This window comes from Haemaphysalis longicornis, unplaced genomic scaffold, assembly GCF_048455015.1.
Source record: "Haemaphysalis longicornis isolate Haplotype H1 unplaced genomic scaffold, Haemaphysalis longicornis Haplotype H1 scaffold_8, whole genome shotgun sequence".
NCBI lineage: Eukaryota > Metazoa > Arthropoda > Arachnida > Ixodida > Ixodidae > Haemaphysalis > Haemaphysalis longicornis.
In genome coordinates this window covers 140,486,964-140,507,755 of record NW_027526445.1, presented here as the reverse complement: position 1 = coordinate 140,507,755, position 20,792 = coordinate 140,486,964, and the positions used below count along the sequence as shown (strand labels likewise).

Below are 20,792 nucleotides of genomic sequence, written 5' to 3'. Positions count from 1 at the left end.
AACTATAATCCTTCTAGTTTCCTTCTTAAGCTTTATTTTTGTTCTCTCTTTTTGTATTAACGAAATTAGTCTGAGAGTATAACTGAGCTCCTCCCCACGTTAACACCGTCAAACTACGCTTACATCGCCATGCGCGGTTTTTATGGCACGGTTTCTTAGGTAATTTGAAACAGGCGCCTTCTGACAAGCAGTTACGCCGTGCAACGGCCGCATGCACATTCTTATGCAGATCACGTCGGTGTACTTGGGTTTCCGCCACGGCGTGGCCAAATGCACGCGCTGCCAGCTCAAACCTTAATAGCTGCTCCGTAATTGTGCCTTAGGGCGGCCCGTCTGCCGGCAACTGGCTCGACAACTCGTACGGCTTTTCTGCATAATCAAGTTCGTATACGCCTATGCGCTGCAGCCTTTATCAGTTGGCCGTACGACCCGCACGTCCTAATAGAGGCGATCCTATCGCCGTGCACAACGTGTTTATGGCATGTCTATTTAGAATGATTGCTGGCCTCAGAGAAGATATAAGCGACCAACTCTGCCTATATGGGGATCTATGCGGTAGAGGCCACTTAATACCGTCGTCACACGCTGCGGCGGCGCGGTGTGCCCCAAGGCTTCCCGCTGGTACCCATGCTGTTCCCAGTTTGGTTCCTGGCGGCGCGGTGGCTGTGTATCGCTGATAGATGCGGAATATATAACAGCAGTGAAATGTTGGGTCGCATTAAAGGGCTCCAGGTGGTCGGAGTTACTCCGTATCCGGACGCGTATCATGGTCCAGGTGCGTGTATATGCGGCGTGTGAGGCCCTAAAGTGCTTGTGTTGATCCTTTTATCCGTGAAGCGTGGAAACCAAGTAACCCTAGCGTATAACCCTTGTGCTTGGACGCTTGTACGGTTGATCAAAACTTGGTGGTTTAACACGCCCAAGCTATAAATCTTGGCTGTAAGGCGCGCGGTATAGTGACGGGCTCCGTATTAATTTAATTCGACCACCGGGGATCAATTTGAATTTCGCCAAAATCTCGCCAGACGGAAGTTGTCGCTTTTCGCCTCCAGGAGAAAAACGGCTGTCAAGGCGGGGTCGAGCCTGCATCCTTGGGCTCAGCAGCGTTGTATATCCACTGAATGCACGTTCGTGAACGGATATTCAAAATTTGTGGTTTTGAAAACACCCACGAGTTGCACATGAAATCGACGAATTAAAAAATAGGTCGCCTCCCGCAACGGTTGGAGACCTGGGTTCAAATACCAGCGGAGCACCAGTATTTTTTTTATTTACTGTTCACAGCGGCTACCATTTCCTGAAAAGTAACGTACAAAAAGAATTTTTGGCATACTGAGACCTTTATTTGAACGGAAAGTGAAAGACCTATCCGGGGAGAATTCCTGGGGAAGGGGGGGGGGGGGTCGGTACTGTTAATAGAGAAAAAGTCCTATTCTGTGCTGTAATGATTTGCCTACTGGTGTATAATTGATTTCACTTGGCGTCAGTTGGTGGGGGGTTAAGCCAATAGTTTTCAAATGGAAGTACGTGGACCACGTGGGGTCCGCGAGGCCTTTCGAGTTTTAAGAAATGTCCGCGAAACCTTCCTCACACTGAACTCCCCAGCCCCCCGTTTAGTACACATTACCTTTTCGCCAAACTGCCACCATTGCAAAAAAAAAAAAAAAGTGTATTCGCTGCATTACAGCTACGTTTATTTTTTCTCCGCCCTGCACACCTTTGCCTGCTTTTTGCGCAACACCCCAGCTATGGGGGAAAAAAAGCCAGACACACAAACGGTAGCACGTAAATGCTCGAGACATTGTCAGCTGCAAGAGAAAAATCTTTTGACTATAGTCAGAGCAAAAGCCAGACATTGAATGCGTGCACGGGCTACTTTAGCTGCATGTGCGAATTTCTTGACATTATGGCGTAGATCAATATAGTACATCGTGGGGTCATTCAACATGTTTGCAAAGCCAAAAGAGTTTCCCGGCACACTCATGGCTGACAGCGACAGTTCTGAGTGATACCTCGTGAAAAGAGGACAATCTTATGTTGGAGGTCTGGGGAGGCCTTCGTTTGGCATGGTATAGGATGATGATAATTATCATGGTGCTGGTGAAAATGAAGGTAATGATGATGACAGGTGGTAAATACAGGCAGCGTTTTCTTTCCGCCTGTGTCTAGAGCGCCATCCGACGGTATTATAGGCACTTCACTATATCGACGTCCACCGGCGTTTTATAACAAAATTGCCGCGTCTGCAACACTACATCGCTATAGATAACATAGTGCTAGACAACCTAACCTAAACATTAAGATAACACGACCTTTCGCACATAAAGAAATTGATCAAAACACCAAAACTAACCTTATCGTACACATTATAGTTCAATTTAAAGATGAAAAAACAACCGAGGCAAGAGCCGGTCCCGAACCAACGTCCTTGGGATTAAGGAGGTGCGACGGATTCACTACACTACAACGATAGACGTTTTGGTCGGTTCTAGCCTCGTCTTAAGTCACTGGAATGTCGTCTAAACGCTGCGTTTCTTTTCTTTCTCGAAGGTTTTTTTAAACGCGGCTGCAGCTTAATACATACTGCACGCACCGCCGATAATTTTACAGTACAGAGATGCATGGTCTATGCGGCACATACTGAAAAAATGTGAAGGCAGTTCCACTCAATTAGTGAAAGCTGTCAAGTGCGGAGCAGTGATTCGCCAGAGGAGCTGTGGCGTCCTCTCTTGACCAGTTTCAGTATCAGCCTGGCGTTGATACCGAAAGTAGTTGAAAGGGCGCCACAGGCCCTGAAAAGGTCTTTAAAGAGTCATTGGATTGAGTTTTTATTAATTTGAGGCAATAACTGCGTTAATTCGTCGTTTTCTTCCGTATTTTATATTATTGTGTACTCAGTTGCGGGGTGTACATATTAGCAATGGGAGCCTCCGTTACAACGGCACAGCGCAAAGATTACCTCGAACACTTTGCATATAAGGGACGTGTGTTTCTGTGGCGCAATGGGATTGACGTCGGCTTCGTAACACGAGGAACCAGGGGAAGCGCGATCTTTTCGGAGCCTCTGTTTGCGTTCGTGACGCCGCGTAAAGGGGCCAGATACCGAGACTCCGGGCAAGCTACGACGACAAGCCGGTTGCACAAAGTGTTCCGCACTTAGGAAGAAAGATTTGGAAAAATTGGCCCGAGCCGAGTGTAGCACGACATCAGCACACTCCTCGGATCGCTTCTGACTTACACGGAACACGCATGACTCGCGACAGCCATCCATTCGAAAGTGCGGAACCCAGGCGATGTTTTACGCGAAGCCTGCCTTTACATCGGCGGCGGCGAGGCGAGAACACCTCTTCTCCTCCGGCGAGGCGTGCGCGTTTCGGGGCGAGGTCGGCGACAACGTAAACATCCGGAAAACCGTGCCGCCGCTGCTTCGCGGCCGCACATCCACGACCGAGGAAGAGGGGGCTGTCTGCGATGTTCGCTGCCCAGCTGTTATTGCTGAGTGCATGCATCTCAAGCGGACGCCCGGCCGCTTTCACCGCTGCAGAATTCAATCGCGACGATTCAGGGTGATATCACTGTGCGCGTGCGCAGGCCTAATTGTAAAGGTTGTGATGATTGTTCTCTTCGCATTCCTCGACGCGCAGCGAGGGGCCACAAACTCTGAACTCCGAGTCAGCCGGTGTCCCTCGGAGGGTGAAACGAGTGTGTTGTGTGCTTGTTCTTGCGCTTGTGTGTGCGCCCTTCTCCTTCCCTCTCCGAGCCTGGGACGGCCGGAAAAGGAATTCGGCCCGTTTCTCCCGCTGTCCTGCAGCCGCGGCGACGTGTTGAGTTACGTTACGCAGAACCGTGCCGCGCCTGGGTCCAGAGACGTCACGACAACCAGTCTGCTGTTGCCAGCCCTCGGGACAGCACCACTTTTTTTACGGAGCTAACCAGAGGAAGGAACCTTTCCTTTTTCGACTTGTAACCTTTTCCTGTTTTTCATTTTTCCTTAATTAAAGTTTGCCTTTTTTTTTTTTTTGCGGGTTCGATTCCCGGCCGCGGCGGCCGCTTTTCTGATGGAGGCGAAAAGCAAAAACGCCCGTGTGTACGAGATTTCGGCGCACGTTAAAGATCCCCAGGTGGTCAAAATTAATCCGGAGCCCTCCACTACGGCGCGCCTCATCGCCTGCGTTGCGTCGGCCCGTTAAACCCCACAATCAATCAATCAAAGTTTGCCTTTAAGCCTTCCAATGTTTGCCCGTCAGCTTTATGGATAGCGGACGCATCGACCCTGTCGAACAGCGCGCCGCGAGGCCAGAATAATGATGATGATTGAATTTCCAAGGCGGAAGGCCGGCTAAGGGCAAAGAGGGTGCCAAAGAAAAGTTATTTCGTGAGAGTGCAACGACAGTAAAAATAAAGTATTTCAGTAAAAACAAACGGGAAATGGAACAAAAGGCAATGAAGATGCGGCTGGTGTAAAGGGTTTGGTTGTCCAGATGCATGATGGGAATGAGATGCAAAAATATGACGCCGGTGAGAATCTGAAAAGTCGCAAATAGGAAATCATGGAGTAATTACTTAAAAGTGTGAGGGGAGGCGTGGAAAGTGTTGTCTGCGTAGTTGTGGGAACTGGTTGCGTCGCGTTGTGTCGAGTGCCTTGCACTGGAGGACGACGTGCACTACGGTATAGGCCGACTCCACCGCTGATAGGGGTCTCGGAGGTACAGGTGAGCAATTTGGGGTGCGTTATTTGCGTGTGGCTTATCCGCAACCTTGCTAAGGCAACTTTTTTGTGTCTGTTGTGTGTGTATCAGTCGTGTATGGTTGCAAGTGTGGTTTCATTATATGCACTTTGTTGTCTGTCTATTTGCTCCACTGTATTTGCCAAGCTTTACGAAGTTGTTTAATGTGACTTGAGGTAAGTGCAGGGTACTGTTGTTATGTCCACCGTGTACGGATAGCGGAATTCGGTTCAGTATACAGTAAACTCTCGTTCTAATAAGATGGCTATAATCGAACTGATTTAATGTCCTCGCTGTAGTGAGCAGAGAGCAAATCATTCCCGTTTATAAAGTAGCCAGCTTTCTTTCCCGAGTACATTCGTCATAGCGGGTGTTTACGTAGTAGTTCGATCTGTATATCGGCTGTGTGCGCACTCGTATACACGCGTAAATGTGCACGCTCGCAAGTGAGTCGGTTTTGAACACGTCTGTAACCAATATATGAGTGAGGCAGCCCGGCATGTTCCTAGCCTCACTCACTAAGCATCATGCATCTCACTCGTGATTCTCCCGCGACATGAGTGTATTCGTGAAAGTGCACGACGTTTCGCGCAAAACTGAAGTGGGTATACGCTGTTGAAACTCGCATGGGCAAGGACCTTCTACAACCGCACTGGAATGGTAAGGTTCTCAATGAATTGAAGGCAGAAAGCAAGTCCGAATCGGAATATCGATTCCCGCCGCTGTTCCTTTTTGTTAGGTGACGCTGCGCGGAGTTTTCGTCCCTCCGCTATTCCCGCGGACGCCCGGTTTTTAGCCTCACGGGGCTCACAGTACTTTCTGATTAATACTTAACAGCGCAATTAGGCTAGTCAGCAAGCGGAAGCGGTTTTGCCGGTTAAGTGAAAATCAAGACAGCTGGCTCTCTTGCAGATGCGCGGCGCATGCGCGGAAAGCCGTGTAGTGCGAGGCAAGGCGTGTATCATGGGCGTGGAATAAAAGGGGTCATGAAGATAAAATACAAGTTTGGTTTATTAAAAAAAGACTGTCTCGATGACAATTATGCCGATTTTGTTGCAACCGTGAAATAAATAACGGAGATACTAGGCAAAACCGAAGAAGCAGTAGCGACTATGCAGTCACTTTCTGGCGACTTCTTTGTGACGTCACAGAACCTTGTTTGTACAATTCGCCGCCGCACGCAGATGCACCTAAGCCACGGCGCCGTCAAGGAACTGAACCGGGTGATTGTAGTGGCGTTAGTTTTGCTTGATCGTATTACTTGAATGATAACGAGCAGTTTACACACTGATAACTATGTTTTGGTAATGCCCATATTACGTCACGCCTATCCATATTAGGCAGCGCAGCTCCAAATTAGAAAGTTTTTTTTTAATATTTCTTGCGTTTCGTCGGTTAGAGAGACGGCTTTCTTATACTTGGAAGGCAGCTGAGTGAGTTATCAAAGCCTACTTCTTTCAAATCGAATAAAGTTGCATAGGGGGCGAAGGCCCTTAGGGGCTCGGGCTGTCGGCGTCTCATGTCGTCATCGTCGTCGTCGTAATCGTCGTCTCATGTAGTCACTGTACTAAAACACCGGAACACTGATTTACGGCTCGCGCTGGAACGCTTCGTGCTTCAAAGACACGAAAATTATGCAGCAATGCTGTGTACCTCTAATCCCCTACGGTTTCATCTCCGTTGGCAAAAAACACCAAGGCGTCAAGAATACAGTTATACCCTGCATGCTTCGCCCCTCACCAGGTTTCCCGTTAGCGGAGATGGCCCGGGTTTTTTTTTTTTTTTTGTATTTATGTCCCCTCTGGCGCACTAGCGTATACACGCAGCTATGTATACCAAGCACGCGGCGTCTCTTTCACGATTCACATTCCCAGCCACCTTGAATGTTGATGCCCGCCCGAAGCGTGTCGTTGACCGATAACCTTGCGTGTGCAGCCTCTGCCACGGCGAATGAATGCCTGGATAGGGCCACCCCGGTGCCCTCGTTACTCGGGCCAAGTCGTCGTGCACGCCCTTATTTACACCGTGACCTTTGCACTGAAAAGAGGCTCGAGTGAGCATGAACGAAGCATGCGAGCGGTTTGACCTCTGCGCGCACGCTGGTGACGCCACCATCTAGCGTCCGTGATTATACCCGAGGGGTGCAGCACTGGAACGTTCAAATGAGGACTCGCACGCGTGTGGAAGAATGCGTTGCGCGATCGTCGGAATCAGCTCTGTGACTTGCTTATAAGCGTTGTGTACTTTTTGCACGCCGAATAATGCAGATCTGATAGCACTTCTGATTAAAAGGTTAAGGTGCGCGTTTCCCATAGCTGTTCTTTTTTTTTTTTTTCGTGAGCAGGGAATGGATTTTAAGCAACGCAATGCTTTCTGTGGAACTTCACATGCGCTGAAAATTGCGAACTTCACTCGATCGGTGTTCCATTGGTATACATTGGTCCAGCTATAAACACGTCTGTATAAGTGACTAGATTTTGGTACAACTACAGGTGTAATAGTTAGTTAGGCGTCAGAAGCTGCAATAGGTTGTTGTTTTGCCTGGAGTTTCGTTACGGGTGCATTTGCTGATTTACTTTTTTTTTCGTTGAGTTCGGCCAGGAAATTAGACTAACATAACGAAGATTTATTTACAATCATCATCTGCTGACTTCATACTCTGAAACAACAAGCAGCGCATAATCGATAGCAATAATGCGTTCGTCACCCTTCCCGCTTTTCTGCGTGTATTATTACAACATGGTGCCCAAATAAAGGTGCTAGTCTCCGGGTGTTTTGACAGACCCGAGTAACCAAAGCTATCCGAATTTGTCTAGGGAGTCATGGTACAAGTGTTCGCGCATGCGCACGATCGGGATGCTGTCTGTATACAATAATTGAACCCGAGCCGCCTGTGGGCGCTCTTCGAGAACCAAGATAATATATTGGAGTTTTACGGACTGAAGATACGCCTGGGCTATTTTATCCCGCCACATTGAAGGACTATACGGATTGATTTATACCGCGGGGATCTCCATTGCGCACCCAAACCTCGACACGCGGGTATTTTAGTTTTTCGACTCCTTCAGATGATGTATATGACATAGGTCAGAGCTGCGCGAACGTCATGCATGCATGCATCTTGGCGTTGTTTTCATAGAGCTCAATTTATAAGTATGCAAACGGTAAAACGCTTGTCTATAAACAGCGACTGCAACTCAACTAGTTACCTATAAGTAACTACACCCGAAAACTGCCGAAAAATACTCTTTACAAACATGTTGGAAACAAAAGGGGTGCGCTTTGTCTTCAGAACACCGGAGCAGTTTTTTTATTTTTATTTTTATTTTCAAATCCCGCTGGGGAGAGGCAGATAAGGCTGAAAGTAGGAAAGCTGTGTATTAGACAAGCATTTTACCGACTGTGCATGCACCATTCTTGTTGATTAAGTCACATCGCAACGACCGAGTGCACGGACCCGCATGCTGACCTCATCACGGCCGAGCAGTTGTGAGTGCACCATGACTTCTTGTGTACGCAGAAAACTTCATGTGTGAGATAAAATGCAATTTCCTGCAGCGTGTCCTCTGACGCCAGCGTGATCGACGCGCACGCAGAGCCCCCGATTAGACGAGTGACGCAGACAAAACGCAGCTCGAATCGGTCAGTCAAAGCGTAGTAATAGTTCAATCTTCTGGGCAATTATCCGTTGCAACCAACTTCATTATTATCAGAGGTGCGTCTCGAGAGATAAAAACTGATTCATAAACAGTATTATTCCCGCGGGGAAGCGTCAACTTCGTCCTCTACGCGTAGCACATGGGGCTGTGAGGATGTGCACAAAATGAATTGTGTAAGATAATTCCTTTCTTTATCCAAAGATCTCAAAATATGACCTATCTACAATGACAAAAGCTTCGCTGGCCACTGATAAATACTGTGTAAGTTGATATTAAACGCCACAAAACCTTTTTGGCACCCATAAAGCTTCTCGGCAATATAGAGGCTGAACATATATAACAGGCGGAGGATTTTGTTCTTACTCACGCATGTTCTCGGTTTTTAAAGCGAAAGCTTTCTAATGCATTTCCCCATAGACCGGTTCGTCGACCGAAAATCTCTGATAAGATTTCTGGACACACGGCGCATGCGCGAAACGGGGATTCCAGTGTGTCAAAACGGTTACTTAAAAAAGGAACGGTTCTATACCTAAGAAAATACACGCATCGATTACGACGAATGAGTACAATATATAGTTTTGACCCACAAGCCAAGTACCCCTATGCATTTAGCTCGTTCGTAGATGCATTTACTTGGTGCGCGAAAAATCACCCCTTGGGTTCGTTTTTCGCTTGCGATGTCGACCATCGAAGGTTTGACGATCGATTGAACGCACTTTTAGTATAGCTTTCGCGCTTCTCAACTTTCTTTAGCAACGGATGGTAATCTTTTTTTTTCTACCGCACTCGATCAATTTCTCGCACAAGAAAGCTGCGTTTGTTGTCTGAATGCTACGCCAAATACGTGCACATCACACGCCGCGGTAGGGTATTCGGGCTTCTAATGCTTGTCTTTTTAACGCCCGAGGCCGCAATGATTTCAAGAAAGCAGGCGGCGGAAACCTAGAAACGCCTGCAGTGGGCAAGATCAACTCCACGATAACGAAAGAGCCAAGTCGCTCGGATTACCCTACAGCGGTTTATCTGCATCGCACGCCTGACCCCATTTACAGCTTTCTAGCGTATGCTGTAGATATATAGGTGGCCCAATAGGTTAGTTGTTTTTAATAATGATTGTATGTATCATATTCCAAGGGATTTTTCGCCTGTAGGGCAAATACCACGTTTTCAATAAAGAGAAGGGCGAATTGTATCATAACACATCTGCCGTTGAGGGATGCTGTTTAGCTTCATTCAGACTTGTTTCAGTTCGCTGATACGCTGCTCTTTCTGGAATGAACTGTGCGTGGCTCCAAATGAAGACTGCTGAATCGGGCCAGGAGTGAGTGAGTGGGCGTTATTGATAGCGACCAGGCGTACTGGCTTATATTAGTGTCACAGATAAGATACAGAGTACCGTCCCTCAGGAACGAAAGTGAGCAGCGGAGGCCATTTTGGCGCCTACCAGTGTTGCCAGATTGCCGCTTCTGCGGGTTCACCGCTAACTTTGACGAGGTAATTTGCAAACAACACTGCCCAAGAGGCAGCAACACGGCATATTCGGACGCACTTCTGCAGCTGAAATGCTGCGAATTGCGTTATCTTCGGTTCGCGTTCGGAACGACGCAAGTCGCGCGCAGCCGCAGAGAATGGAGGACCGACAGAAAAGGCATAGAAAACAATATGGCGGCGCCCATGAACCATCGCAGTGTAAACAAATCTCACGTGATGCGAACTGACCAATGATCACGGCGGCGGCACGGAACAATAGGAGCAAACAGTGCCGATTCTGTGTAACCTTATCTAGTGACGCTAGACTATATATCCTTGTAATGTGTGCCGGAAGTTTCTCTGTCCAAGTAGCACCTTTAACAACTAATCGCTTTTAATCACAAAACTCAGATTATGCAGTCACAAAATGCAGAGTCGATGTCTGTAATACAACGGGGCAACGTGGACGCGATAAACCCTAGAATGGGGGTTGTAGGGGTAATTAGAGTAGCGTACATTTAGAAACAAATCACGCAGAGTCTATCAAGGATTTTCCTACACGCTGTGACCCCTTCAAATTGAGGCAGCAGCCAAGTGCATTCATTCAAAAAGACGGGCATTCTATACGCTCTACGTCAAAAAGAAGTTTCTAGGGTGTGAGCGTCAGAAAACTGCTCTACACGAGTCGACTCTGTCGACGTAAATTTTGAGCGCGCAGGGAGCTGCTGTGCCGAGCGAAACTAAGCCTAGCTGTCATAGACACTTTTATCTTAATTATAAAGTGTCTGAGTACTATACTCCCGGGTGATATTGCTTCTCGCGAATGCGCACGGACGACATATTGGAGCGGCGAAACATGCAGTGCTCTTAAGATGAGGTAAAGACAGCTCAGAATCCGCCTCTTTCATTGCGGTGTGCTGCCACCTAGCGTGCCTAGCGGAAGTTGAAGCCGTAGGGTTTGCCGGCGTTTCCTCCGGCTGCGTTCTCGTTGTATGCACGGCAATCCCACATTACGGCGAGGAGCAGCCGAAGTTTTTCTTCTGTGTTGGTGTTATAACGCCTTAAGACGACAGCCCCTGGTCATCACATAATACCAGGCGGCTTCTTATCACTGAATGAGGGCTGGCAGAGAAATCTCGGACAGATCCGTGTGCCGTCCGAGTAGCAGAGCGAGCAGTACTTGGAGTCGTCTGGCATGAAGTACGATCGCCAGCTCAACAAAGGCCGGCAGTTCGCTGGACACATGTACGATTGGTACACGCGATTCGCATGCGACTGATCGTTACGACTGTCGCCACGACTAGTCGTACGCGTGACTTTGAGACGGCCCGATGCGCGCATGAGATGCGTCGTCGGCGTCGCTCCGCCCACTGTTTTTGCTCCATGGTCAACTACGATGATCGCTGAGCTGAATTTGTAGATTCTGCGCGTTTGTTCGCAAGAAATGGATAAAGCAAGCAATCGTGAAGCGTTTTCTGCCTTCGGAAACAGTCCGCGCACACGCCGGCCGCGCCTGCCAGCTCGGCACACTCAGCGGCTCGAACCGGCGCAGACCACGGTAGCAACGGTAGCAACCGCGCTTGTCGCTGCTCTTCTGAATCAATCTGATCGCTAAAAAGTTCTACATGCGAGAAAGTAGGTGTTAGTGTGGTGAAAAATTGTGCTAGGGATTGTTGTCAGGGCTTATTTTAAAAGCGGCGATCAGATATATCTGCCGCGATGCAAGCCTATACGCTGACCGGTCGCCGCGGCGCGCGGTGCGCCGAGCAGCCGAGAGATGGCGATACCTGCGCGGAAGCATCGAAACAGGCTACGCAGATGTTTCGGTCACCGATCACTCAAACGGCAGTTATAACTTAAATAGAGTTCCACATGCGAGAAAGGGGATGATAGTGTAGTGAAAAGTTGTGTTGCGGATTGTCATTCGCAGTTGCACAGATAGCAGCGATCAAATATCCGCCAGGATGCCGAGCCGACGCGAGCGACGCAAGCCGCCGTAGCCGATCGCGTGCGGCCGACGGGAAGCGATAGAAGCCGACACCGTTCCCTTTTCGGCACTCCGAGTTACAGCGGAACGTAGCACAAGTTGTGGGCATTGTTCCGCGCACAACGAGCACACACAAAAAATCAAACGATGTAAATACAACCACGACCCCTTCCCGCTTGTGCGGGAGCTGTGGGGAATGTCGTCTGCTGCCCCTACTGGACTACTTAGGGACTTGGCCGCTAGGGGATTGCGCATGCGCAGTGGGGTTGTGAAAGAGGCGGATTGTGGTTATTACCGTACCACGCCAAAGAAACAAAAGCAGTAAGCTTACACGTCACGTTATGTTTCACCAAAAATGTAATACATATCTCACAAAACACTACTGACAGCTCAGTCGGATAGCTTTCGTGTGAAAACTTTCTACGTAACACCGTACAACGCTGTTTGTACGCGTTCAAGTTACGTATACAGTAAACTTTCGTAATATAATGCAATCGTGTTATCCGAAATACCGCTTTATTCGAAATGTTCCGTTGCCACAACTCCAATGGAGTGACAGCAAATCCTCTCCACTTTTAAAAAATGGTTTCTTATAACGAAGCCAGTGTATACTGTCTGCAGGATTTTGTTATATACAAAGGTTTACATTTCCATGCAAACGTTGTGGTCTCAATAACTAACAATATACATTAATTATTCGTCATACCATTCAGCTCCGAATTAAAGACGTTTATTCCCTCTCTTTCTCTGGTCACACTGGCAAAATAACGATTACATGTACATATATACGCGGTCATGTTTACGTATACGATGTAAAGGGTATGGTCGCGATTATTCGCAATAATTAGATTAAATGCCCTTGGTTCGAAGTCAGTCAAAACTACGATTACACATTCCCAAAAGCAGGTGTTGCCGTTCCCGTTGCGTTCTAAGAGATTCCCCATTCACCCAAATGAGCCGAATCAAGCCACTACAAAAATCGTGCAAGTGAGCGGCGAGCGAGTACATACTGAGTTGAGGTTTTTTTTGTTTTTTTTTCTCTTGCCCGATACTTCGCGAGAAGCACAGGCTATTAGTTTTTGACTCGACTTCTAAAATAACGCGACCTAGTTTCTGGAAGGAAGTTATTTTTAATACTATAGTGTTCAAAATAACTTCCCATCGTTTCAGTGAACCATTATATAAAATTCCGGAATGGGAAAAATGATAACCCCTGCCGCACAATAACCAGTATATTTATCATCGGTAACAGGTTTGCGTTGCAGAAATAATTTAATATATAGCTCTTGGATTCCTTGAAAACAAAGCAGGGCAGACGAAAAATGGTAAGACGAGTGAAGACGCGCCAAAAAAATGCCGAAACGAGCCTCCCGACTGAGTAAACGTGGGAGTGGGGAAGCGAGTAAGCAAGGAAACAAGCATGCACTTCTATAGCCGCCGAAACGAAGACCTTCTATATATATATACACATATACATTATATATATAGTTGAGAAAATGGTTGACTCACGATAAAAATAAAAACAATGGTTTACTGACGTTTCGACTGGAGGACCAGTCTTCATCTGCATCTACTCAAATGAAGGCTGGTCCACCAGTCGAAACGTCAGCAAACCACTGTTTTTTTTAATCGTGAGTCAACAATTTTCTCAACTATTTCTTCTGGATGCTCGATATATATATATATATATATATATATATATATATATATATATATATATATATATATATATATATATATATATGCTTGCGTGTGGATCCAGATGTGTCAGTTATCTATCATCGTTACCTGGGCTGGCTTTTCAACCGGCTGTTCATCCGAACGCCGCAAAGATTCCGCTACTGGGAGTATTTTGGGAAGAACGCAATAACATCAGCCGCAAAAATAAAACTTCTGAACTTTATGTTCTGGGGAGTGTAAATTCTTGAATTAAAACTTGGTGAGGAAAGCAGGTGATCTCCCGCATTAAGCGCAATCTCAATTTAAAAGTCGTACGAGCTGAGTCGCTTTGGCGTACTAACACAAAACATGGGCTGTTGACGTTTTTTAACTTAATTGTACTCGATCATTGGAACAAATTGATTTTGCCATTCCTGACCAATTGTGTTTGTGGGAGACAATTATAGTTTCTGGACACCAGGAGGCGCTTGAATCAATAATACGTACTTCCATATACATGTATACGTATATTTATGTATGTGCATATGTGTAGTTACGCTTCTATGTATGTCTGTATGCATGGAGTTTACATACATGCATACATACATACATACATACATACATACATACATACATACATACATACATACATACATACATACATACATACATACATACATACAAAATTTGATAATTATGTGGTAGATAATTTCTCTCTATATATGCTTTGATTGCCCCAGCAATGAGGACATCGGTCGAATACACACAAAATATAGGTAGCTTTGCTTTGAGTGTGTGATTGATGACGTCACTGGTGCAGTAAAATGTGTAAAAATGCATGAAACCGTGCATGTCTGGGCTGTGGCTATCTTTAGTCATTCGCTGGTAATGCCATACCCTTTCCCTTCCGGATCTGGTGATTACGGTCAGAGCTGTGAAAACAACTGTTTTATTATCCACTATCAACAGTTGCTTCAGGGGTATAGACAGCCATTTAAAGCACAGAAATAACGCCAGCATTGGGATTTCATGCCTTGTTAACAGCAACCACACTCTGAACGACTGTCGTATACATAGATTCGAGTTATGGACTCCACGTCAACACGTAGCCCAACAGTGAACAGTCCAACAGCCATATAGTCCTACATGGACAGGCAGATAAATTTACTTACCGCCCAGAAAGGGAAAAGAAAGATCGTTACAAGACACGCGTCCTAATAACGTATACACCGTTGCTAAATGTGTAATTTCCTCTAAAAATAGTTCCAAGCTTCCCTGAAAACGCTCGGTAATACGGTTACGGAACGTATGAATCGACATGCAAGGGACATGTAATAGCTCTTCTCATGAAGTGTATATGCTACAGTGTGTCACAAGGGAAGTCAAGGGGCATGAGTATACCTACGTTTACCACCAGGTGCTCGTTCTTTACATTGCTGCCTACATTCCAAGACAAAGGCGCGTCGCTGAAGGAAAGTTTGTGATGTGTTGGTGTGTTGCTTTTTCAGGCCTCCGTCATCTTGAAAGGGGTGAAAAACTAACGCACCTGTATGAAGGTTTCTTTGCTTCTGAGGGGATAAACGGCATAATTTATAACAACGCTTCCAGCAACAATAAAGGAAGAAGTTTGAAGTTTCCACCCATACAGACAGGAGATGTTTTGTGAACGGTTTCTTTGGTTCGTGCGTGGCTACATGGCGCCTATACATCCAACTGCGATATGGGAGTTCTACGCCAAGCACATTGTACAAGACCACGTCTCTCCCTAAAATAAGAAGAAGGTCATGTTCCGCGATGCGAAACAGCTTGATCATCGTGAAAAAACCGATCAGTTGGTGGAAACACTAAGCGCAACTTAAGAAGTCTTTCTTGGTCGCCTGTGTCCAGAAAAGAAGGGAGCAGCAAGATAGACGTGGTACTGTCATGTTATCTCTCTCTCAGTGAGTTACCACACTTTTTATCCCGACAGCGAAGCCGAGGGCAGCGCCAAATGTGCAAGATAAATCTTCCGCGAAAGAAGTTCCGTCTGCGAAACAGGAGACGAAAGTTCACCGCGGCGGCCTCGTGTCTACAAGGCTGACTGCAAAACTCCTGCTGACGATTAGTTTGACCTCAAATGCAAAGCGCCAACTCACGAGGACAAAATCTACAAGCTAATTTAACGTGAACATGAACAGCCAATGCCAGATGAACAGCAGATTTCTCTGAACAGAATAATGAATATAACAGAACTAAGAAGAATGGGTCCAGTACAGGCCAGGTAAACAATACAGCTAAAATGAAACATCGCTTTAAGCTTACACCAATTCTCATCTAACCCTCAAAGTAGTCTTCAGAGATACTCAGTTTGAACGTGTAATATTCTGCCCTGCGACATAAAGGAAGACGTCCAGATTCGCGTCTATAGTTCTTACACATTCGTATCAGGTAACGCATGGCGGGAAGCAGGCTACGATGCTCTGGGAGCACGCCCTCGGTGGAAGCGACTGCCATACACAGATACACTCCAAGCGCGATAGGAATTTTTTTCTAGATCGATTGTTTATGTGTTAGTCGTATTCATGATTTTTTGCTGAATGGATCACATGTCGAACATTTCCGGACATTGCCTTAGTCTTATTACTAATGCGTTAACAATCATTCAGCCCTTGATTCACAGGCACAGTTCTTCAGCATGGTTCGCACTCAGAAGCCAAAACCATACCGTTGTGTTCAATCTCAGGCTTGGAAGTCAGTTTTATATAATGCAGGTTTCAAAGAGATGGCAGTCAACGGGCTTCTGTGGATAGCAACTTGAACTTCCACTGACAAATTACCTTAATGTCCTGGAGATCTCTGAATAAAGTTTGTGCGTATAGTTAGTATTTCGTGTAAAATCTCGGTGGACGAAATATTGGCGCGGCATACAACAGTTTACGCATAGGTTACTCACGAAGCGTGCAATCGCCGAAAAACATCGTCTGGATGGTGTCTTTCTTAAAGGCATGCAGGTAGACGAATCCAATTCACGAAGTCGGCATCGGACTGATCAGAGTAGCCACTTTTCCCCTCAGTGACAGGAAGCGCTTATCCACATCGCAGGCTCATTTTATCCGCGTCTTTCGTCCAAAGAAGATGATAAAGCAAAGCAAGTTCCACGGCCAAAGCATGTGCGACGAGTGTTCTTTGATAAAACAGACTTTGCTGTTACATGCTACTACGGGTTTTACCAAGGCAGTGAGTGGGACCGAGGGGCAGTGAATATATTAAACTCTGCAGTGTTGCACGGACGCAAGTGTCAGATCCACACGTGTACATGTGGTTCTGCCATACGTAGATGTATGTTCATCATAACAAGCTCGCGTGAATGGGTGGCTGTGAAGACATAACAGCCGGTCCCCCCCCCCCCCCCCCCGCTATAGCATTCCGTCATATTTGGATGAGTAACGCGTCAAGGATCACTTTGTCCGAGTCCCGTCGAACAAGAACGATATAGAAATTAGCATTCAATCCCAGCGAAATTCTCTGTACGGGAAGTATCTTCGCACCTTGAATAGCCAGGGAAAAGATTGAAGACCTCAGGCACGTTATTTGCCTTTACTGGTAACGCGGAAACCCATATGCACACATTGAAGCAAATAAAAAGTAAACGTCCAATGCATTCCTGTCAGATAAACAATTAGGAGGGAACTCACTCTAGTCCTCATCTGATTCCGTATCATGCATCAACTCTGCAGTATCCAGACAATGAGACTGGTGCTTGCACAAATAAGGACGTCCATTTGGGCGAAAAAAGATTGCTTGATAAGAATTTTGGTGGTGTTTGGTATGCCACGAGCTTTCTAGGGATTTACCCGAAAATAATTCAGTCCAATCTGAAATGTATACTGTTAACGCCATGTGAAATGTTAACGCCACGTGTATACTGGTCACTGACACACCAACCAGTCGTTCTCTGAACTCTGTAGTGCATCCCAATAGTAGGGTGTTTTAGATCCGTTCAATCGGATCAAAACTAAGCCACTTAATTAGCCTACTTTCCATAATCTGTCCGTACAATACCACCGTCGTCTTTGAAAGCAGAATACGACTTCATCACACCATTTTCCACCGATTTATTCAGAGCCGATTTTCTTGATTCGTACCTGCTCGGCATTTGATTCAGTTTTTCATGATGTCTTTCTGACATCCGTTGGTGTTCTTGGGTGGGGCGGAAAACTTTACGGTTGGATTTCAAGTTATCTGCAGGGGCGACAACTTTTTATGTGCACGCCGGAAGGCCCAAATTCCAACTATGTCATACGAAAAAGGGTACCTCAAGGAGCCGTATTGAGCCCTCTGCTTGTTAACATTCCTCTATCCACCTAAAGCGAGTGTTGCCCCCGTCGTCCACGCCACACCCTATGCGGATGACATCTGCATTTGACCGTGGCACAATCGCGTCGTATACGGCGCAGCAAAGGGTATACAGAAATCTCTCCGGAATACCACATCGCAACACGTCATAAGATATATCAGACCCTAGTAGTATACGAATCCATTATTAAAACATTTCGGTCGCACACGCACCACCATTTTGAAACCTTGTATTTTTCAAAAATTTCTGCATTCTAGTACGCCCTTTCTTGCAGGCTAGGTGCACGGTCAGGTGTTACTGAAGGCTTGGTAAAATATAGTGTTGAAGGCAAGACCTTACTGAGTTGGTTTCCACTGACTAGGGTTTCCCTTTTCTGCTTTATAACCCACGTTCTCATAGAGTTGTAAGTAAAGGTGGAAAAAAACTAAACATAAAATCGAACCACAGACACGTAGGGTCAATTCCCCACCTTTTCAGCCGAACCCCAGTTCAGATTACAAGACCATGGGTGTTGTAAAAGGACGCTGGCACAGATAAATGGTCTTCCAGATTTGATAGCGCGAAAAATATTAGAGGCACGTTGTGGAACCCCAAATGTCAATCGATGCTTCAAAGGGCGTGCGTGGTATACAAGGACAGCGTGGAAGAAGAAGAAGTCCTGCTCACCTGTCCTTGGCTTCGGCGGCCCTGTCTCGCTGGCGGCGGTTCTTGAACCAGTTGCTTACTTGCGTGGTGGTGAGCCCCGTGGCCTCGGCGAGCTCGCGCTTCTCACGCGGCGACGGGTAGGGGTTGTGCGCGTACCACTCGCGGAGGATGTTGCGCGACTTCTCCTTGAAGCAGTAGCTGGTCTCCTCGCCGTCCCAGATGGTGCGGGGCAGGGGGAACTTCCTGCGAATCCGATACTTCCCAACTGCGCCCAGCGGCCGACCGCGGAGCCGCTCGGCCTCGATGTAGTGCGCTTTGAGCCACAGCGCCTGCAGCTTGGGGTGCGAGGCAGCGGAGAAGTGATGGGATTCCAGGATGCGGTACAGTTCCTTGAAGTTGCCCCGGTGGAAGGCCACCAGCGCCTTGGCCTTCAGCACGCTCTCGTTCTTCTGCAGGTGCTCGCACGCGGGCAGCGACCAGAGGAAGCGGCCCAGCCGCTCGATGTTTCCCGACTGCTGGAGCACCTCGCAGACACACGCAACCTGCTCCTGCGTGAAGCCGAACGACGGAAGCATGCTCGGAGTGGCGCCGACGGACGGCCCGAACTGCATGGACATGCACGGTCGTCGTCCGCTCAACCTCCCGCCGGCCGCCGAGAGGAATCACAGCACTGGGAGGAACGCGTCGTTTTCCTCCTCCTGGGTAGTCCGTGGTGGTGGGTGGTACCGCGGAAGCGCCGCCGCTGAGGCCACATTCACGATCGGCGTGGTCGTAGCGAACGCAGCACCGGAGTAGCCACCCGAACGCGGGACGGGCAGCCGCGATCGCTGCTGCTGCCGCTCCTGTCGTCGTCGTTCCGTCGTCGTGGCTGCTCCTTTCGCGCCGCTGCACGACACATCACTCTCCTTGTTTTGTTTTCACCCCTCCACTCGCGGATCACCTTCCCCTCCCCCTCTTCTTCTCCTCGAAAACCAGAACCGATATCGCCTCGAAACGTCGAGTTTTTCAGCGGCTGTAGCGTTCAACCTACACCGCCGGTGCGAAGGGCAACCTTCGCCGCTACGGACTGACGCGGCTCTCCCGAGTGCGGACGGGTCTTGCCGGGCGAGGCGGCAGGAGGCTCCGTGCAGCAGACCTCCCTCCAACGTCGTCCCCCTCGACGCTCTCCTCCTGTTTCGGGGGTCGGCCGGTAGGGGCTCCAAAGGCGGGACCTGTGCGGGGCGGTCGTATTCGCCTCGTTCGGGGCGGGTTTTTCCTCGCCTCCGTGCGACGTTGCTGGACCGACGCCGTTCGATAGCTTCCTCTTTCGTTTTCTCGCGTCCCCCAACACCCTCGACGAATTCTTTCCCCTCCGCTTTTAATACTGATCTATCGAAGCCTCCCTCCCCTTTCCACGCTCGTCTCCCCCTTTGTCGTCCTAACTATCGCACACCGCACGTACGCGCGAGAACCTTTCCACGTCGCCGTCCGCGTCGTCGGGGTGTCCCGCTTTCGTGGCTGTCGAGGAGGGTAGACACGGAACCGGCCGCGGTGACATTACGATGCGGTTTCGCTACCCGGTGCTTTGGGTGCGGCGGACGCCGATTGGCTGTCTCCATGGCGATCGAGCGACGCCCGTTCGAGGCTCCGCCCGTGCCGCTCGCTGCGTCGCGACTTTTTTGCTGTTCCGTGCTTCGTTCCGGCCGTCGCCCGTTCGCGCGATTTTTTTCGCGTTTTTTTCCTTTTCATCGTCTGTCGTTCCGTCACCTCTCTTCGCAGTTCGTTTTCCCTTGTTCTCGCGCGCGAACTCGGAGTTGCCTGCTTGGCATGTTACGCCGCTGACAGGCTCGGAGAGAGGGAAAGTCGTGTCGTTTGCGGGGGGAGCAAAATATAAAATATGGCTCTCGAATGCTCCGAACGTATCGCCGCTGCGGGTCGGCAGTGGTTGCGGTGGCGGGTGATTCGGCGCTCTAGCGGCGATGTTCCTTTGTTGTAGGCCGCTTTCGTCGCCGCCGGCGGTCTGTTGGCGGGTAAGATTTCGCTGGGCTGCTTAATGAAGTCGCATCCTGAGCCAGCGCTGCGGGATCTCAGTATCATATGTGAGAGATGATTATAGATTGTACGTTGTCATATTTGCTTCTCCCCTTTTACGCTTTGTTGTTCCTAAATACAGCGTTCGATGTCAACTGCGTCGTTCTGTTCGTTTCGCGATGCAGGCTAGCCCGCTACGAGCGCCGCACAACCACACTGCTGAAAATCCTCCTTTGTGCACCATAAACTTAATAACACGCGACTTTCTTGATGCTTTCGTCAGTAATTAAGAAAACAGG

At 48.1% G+C, this 20,792-nt stretch overlaps 1 protein-coding gene across 1 annotated transcript in view; it reads right to left on the bottom strand.

The window, feature by feature from the left end:
- LOC144149797 (homeobox protein six1a-like) overlaps positions 1–19,810 on the bottom strand; it is an 80,642-nt gene extending 60,832 nt beyond the window's left edge. The window contains exon 1 of the mRNA XM_077681439.1: positions 18,505–19,810. Within this exon, the coding sequence (XP_077537565.1) occupies positions 18,505–19,100 (596 nt within the window). The 5' untranslated portion in view covers positions 19,101–19,810. The remainder of the gene's footprint in view (positions 1–18,504) is intronic.
- Positions 19,811–20,792: the final 982 nt, after the last annotated feature.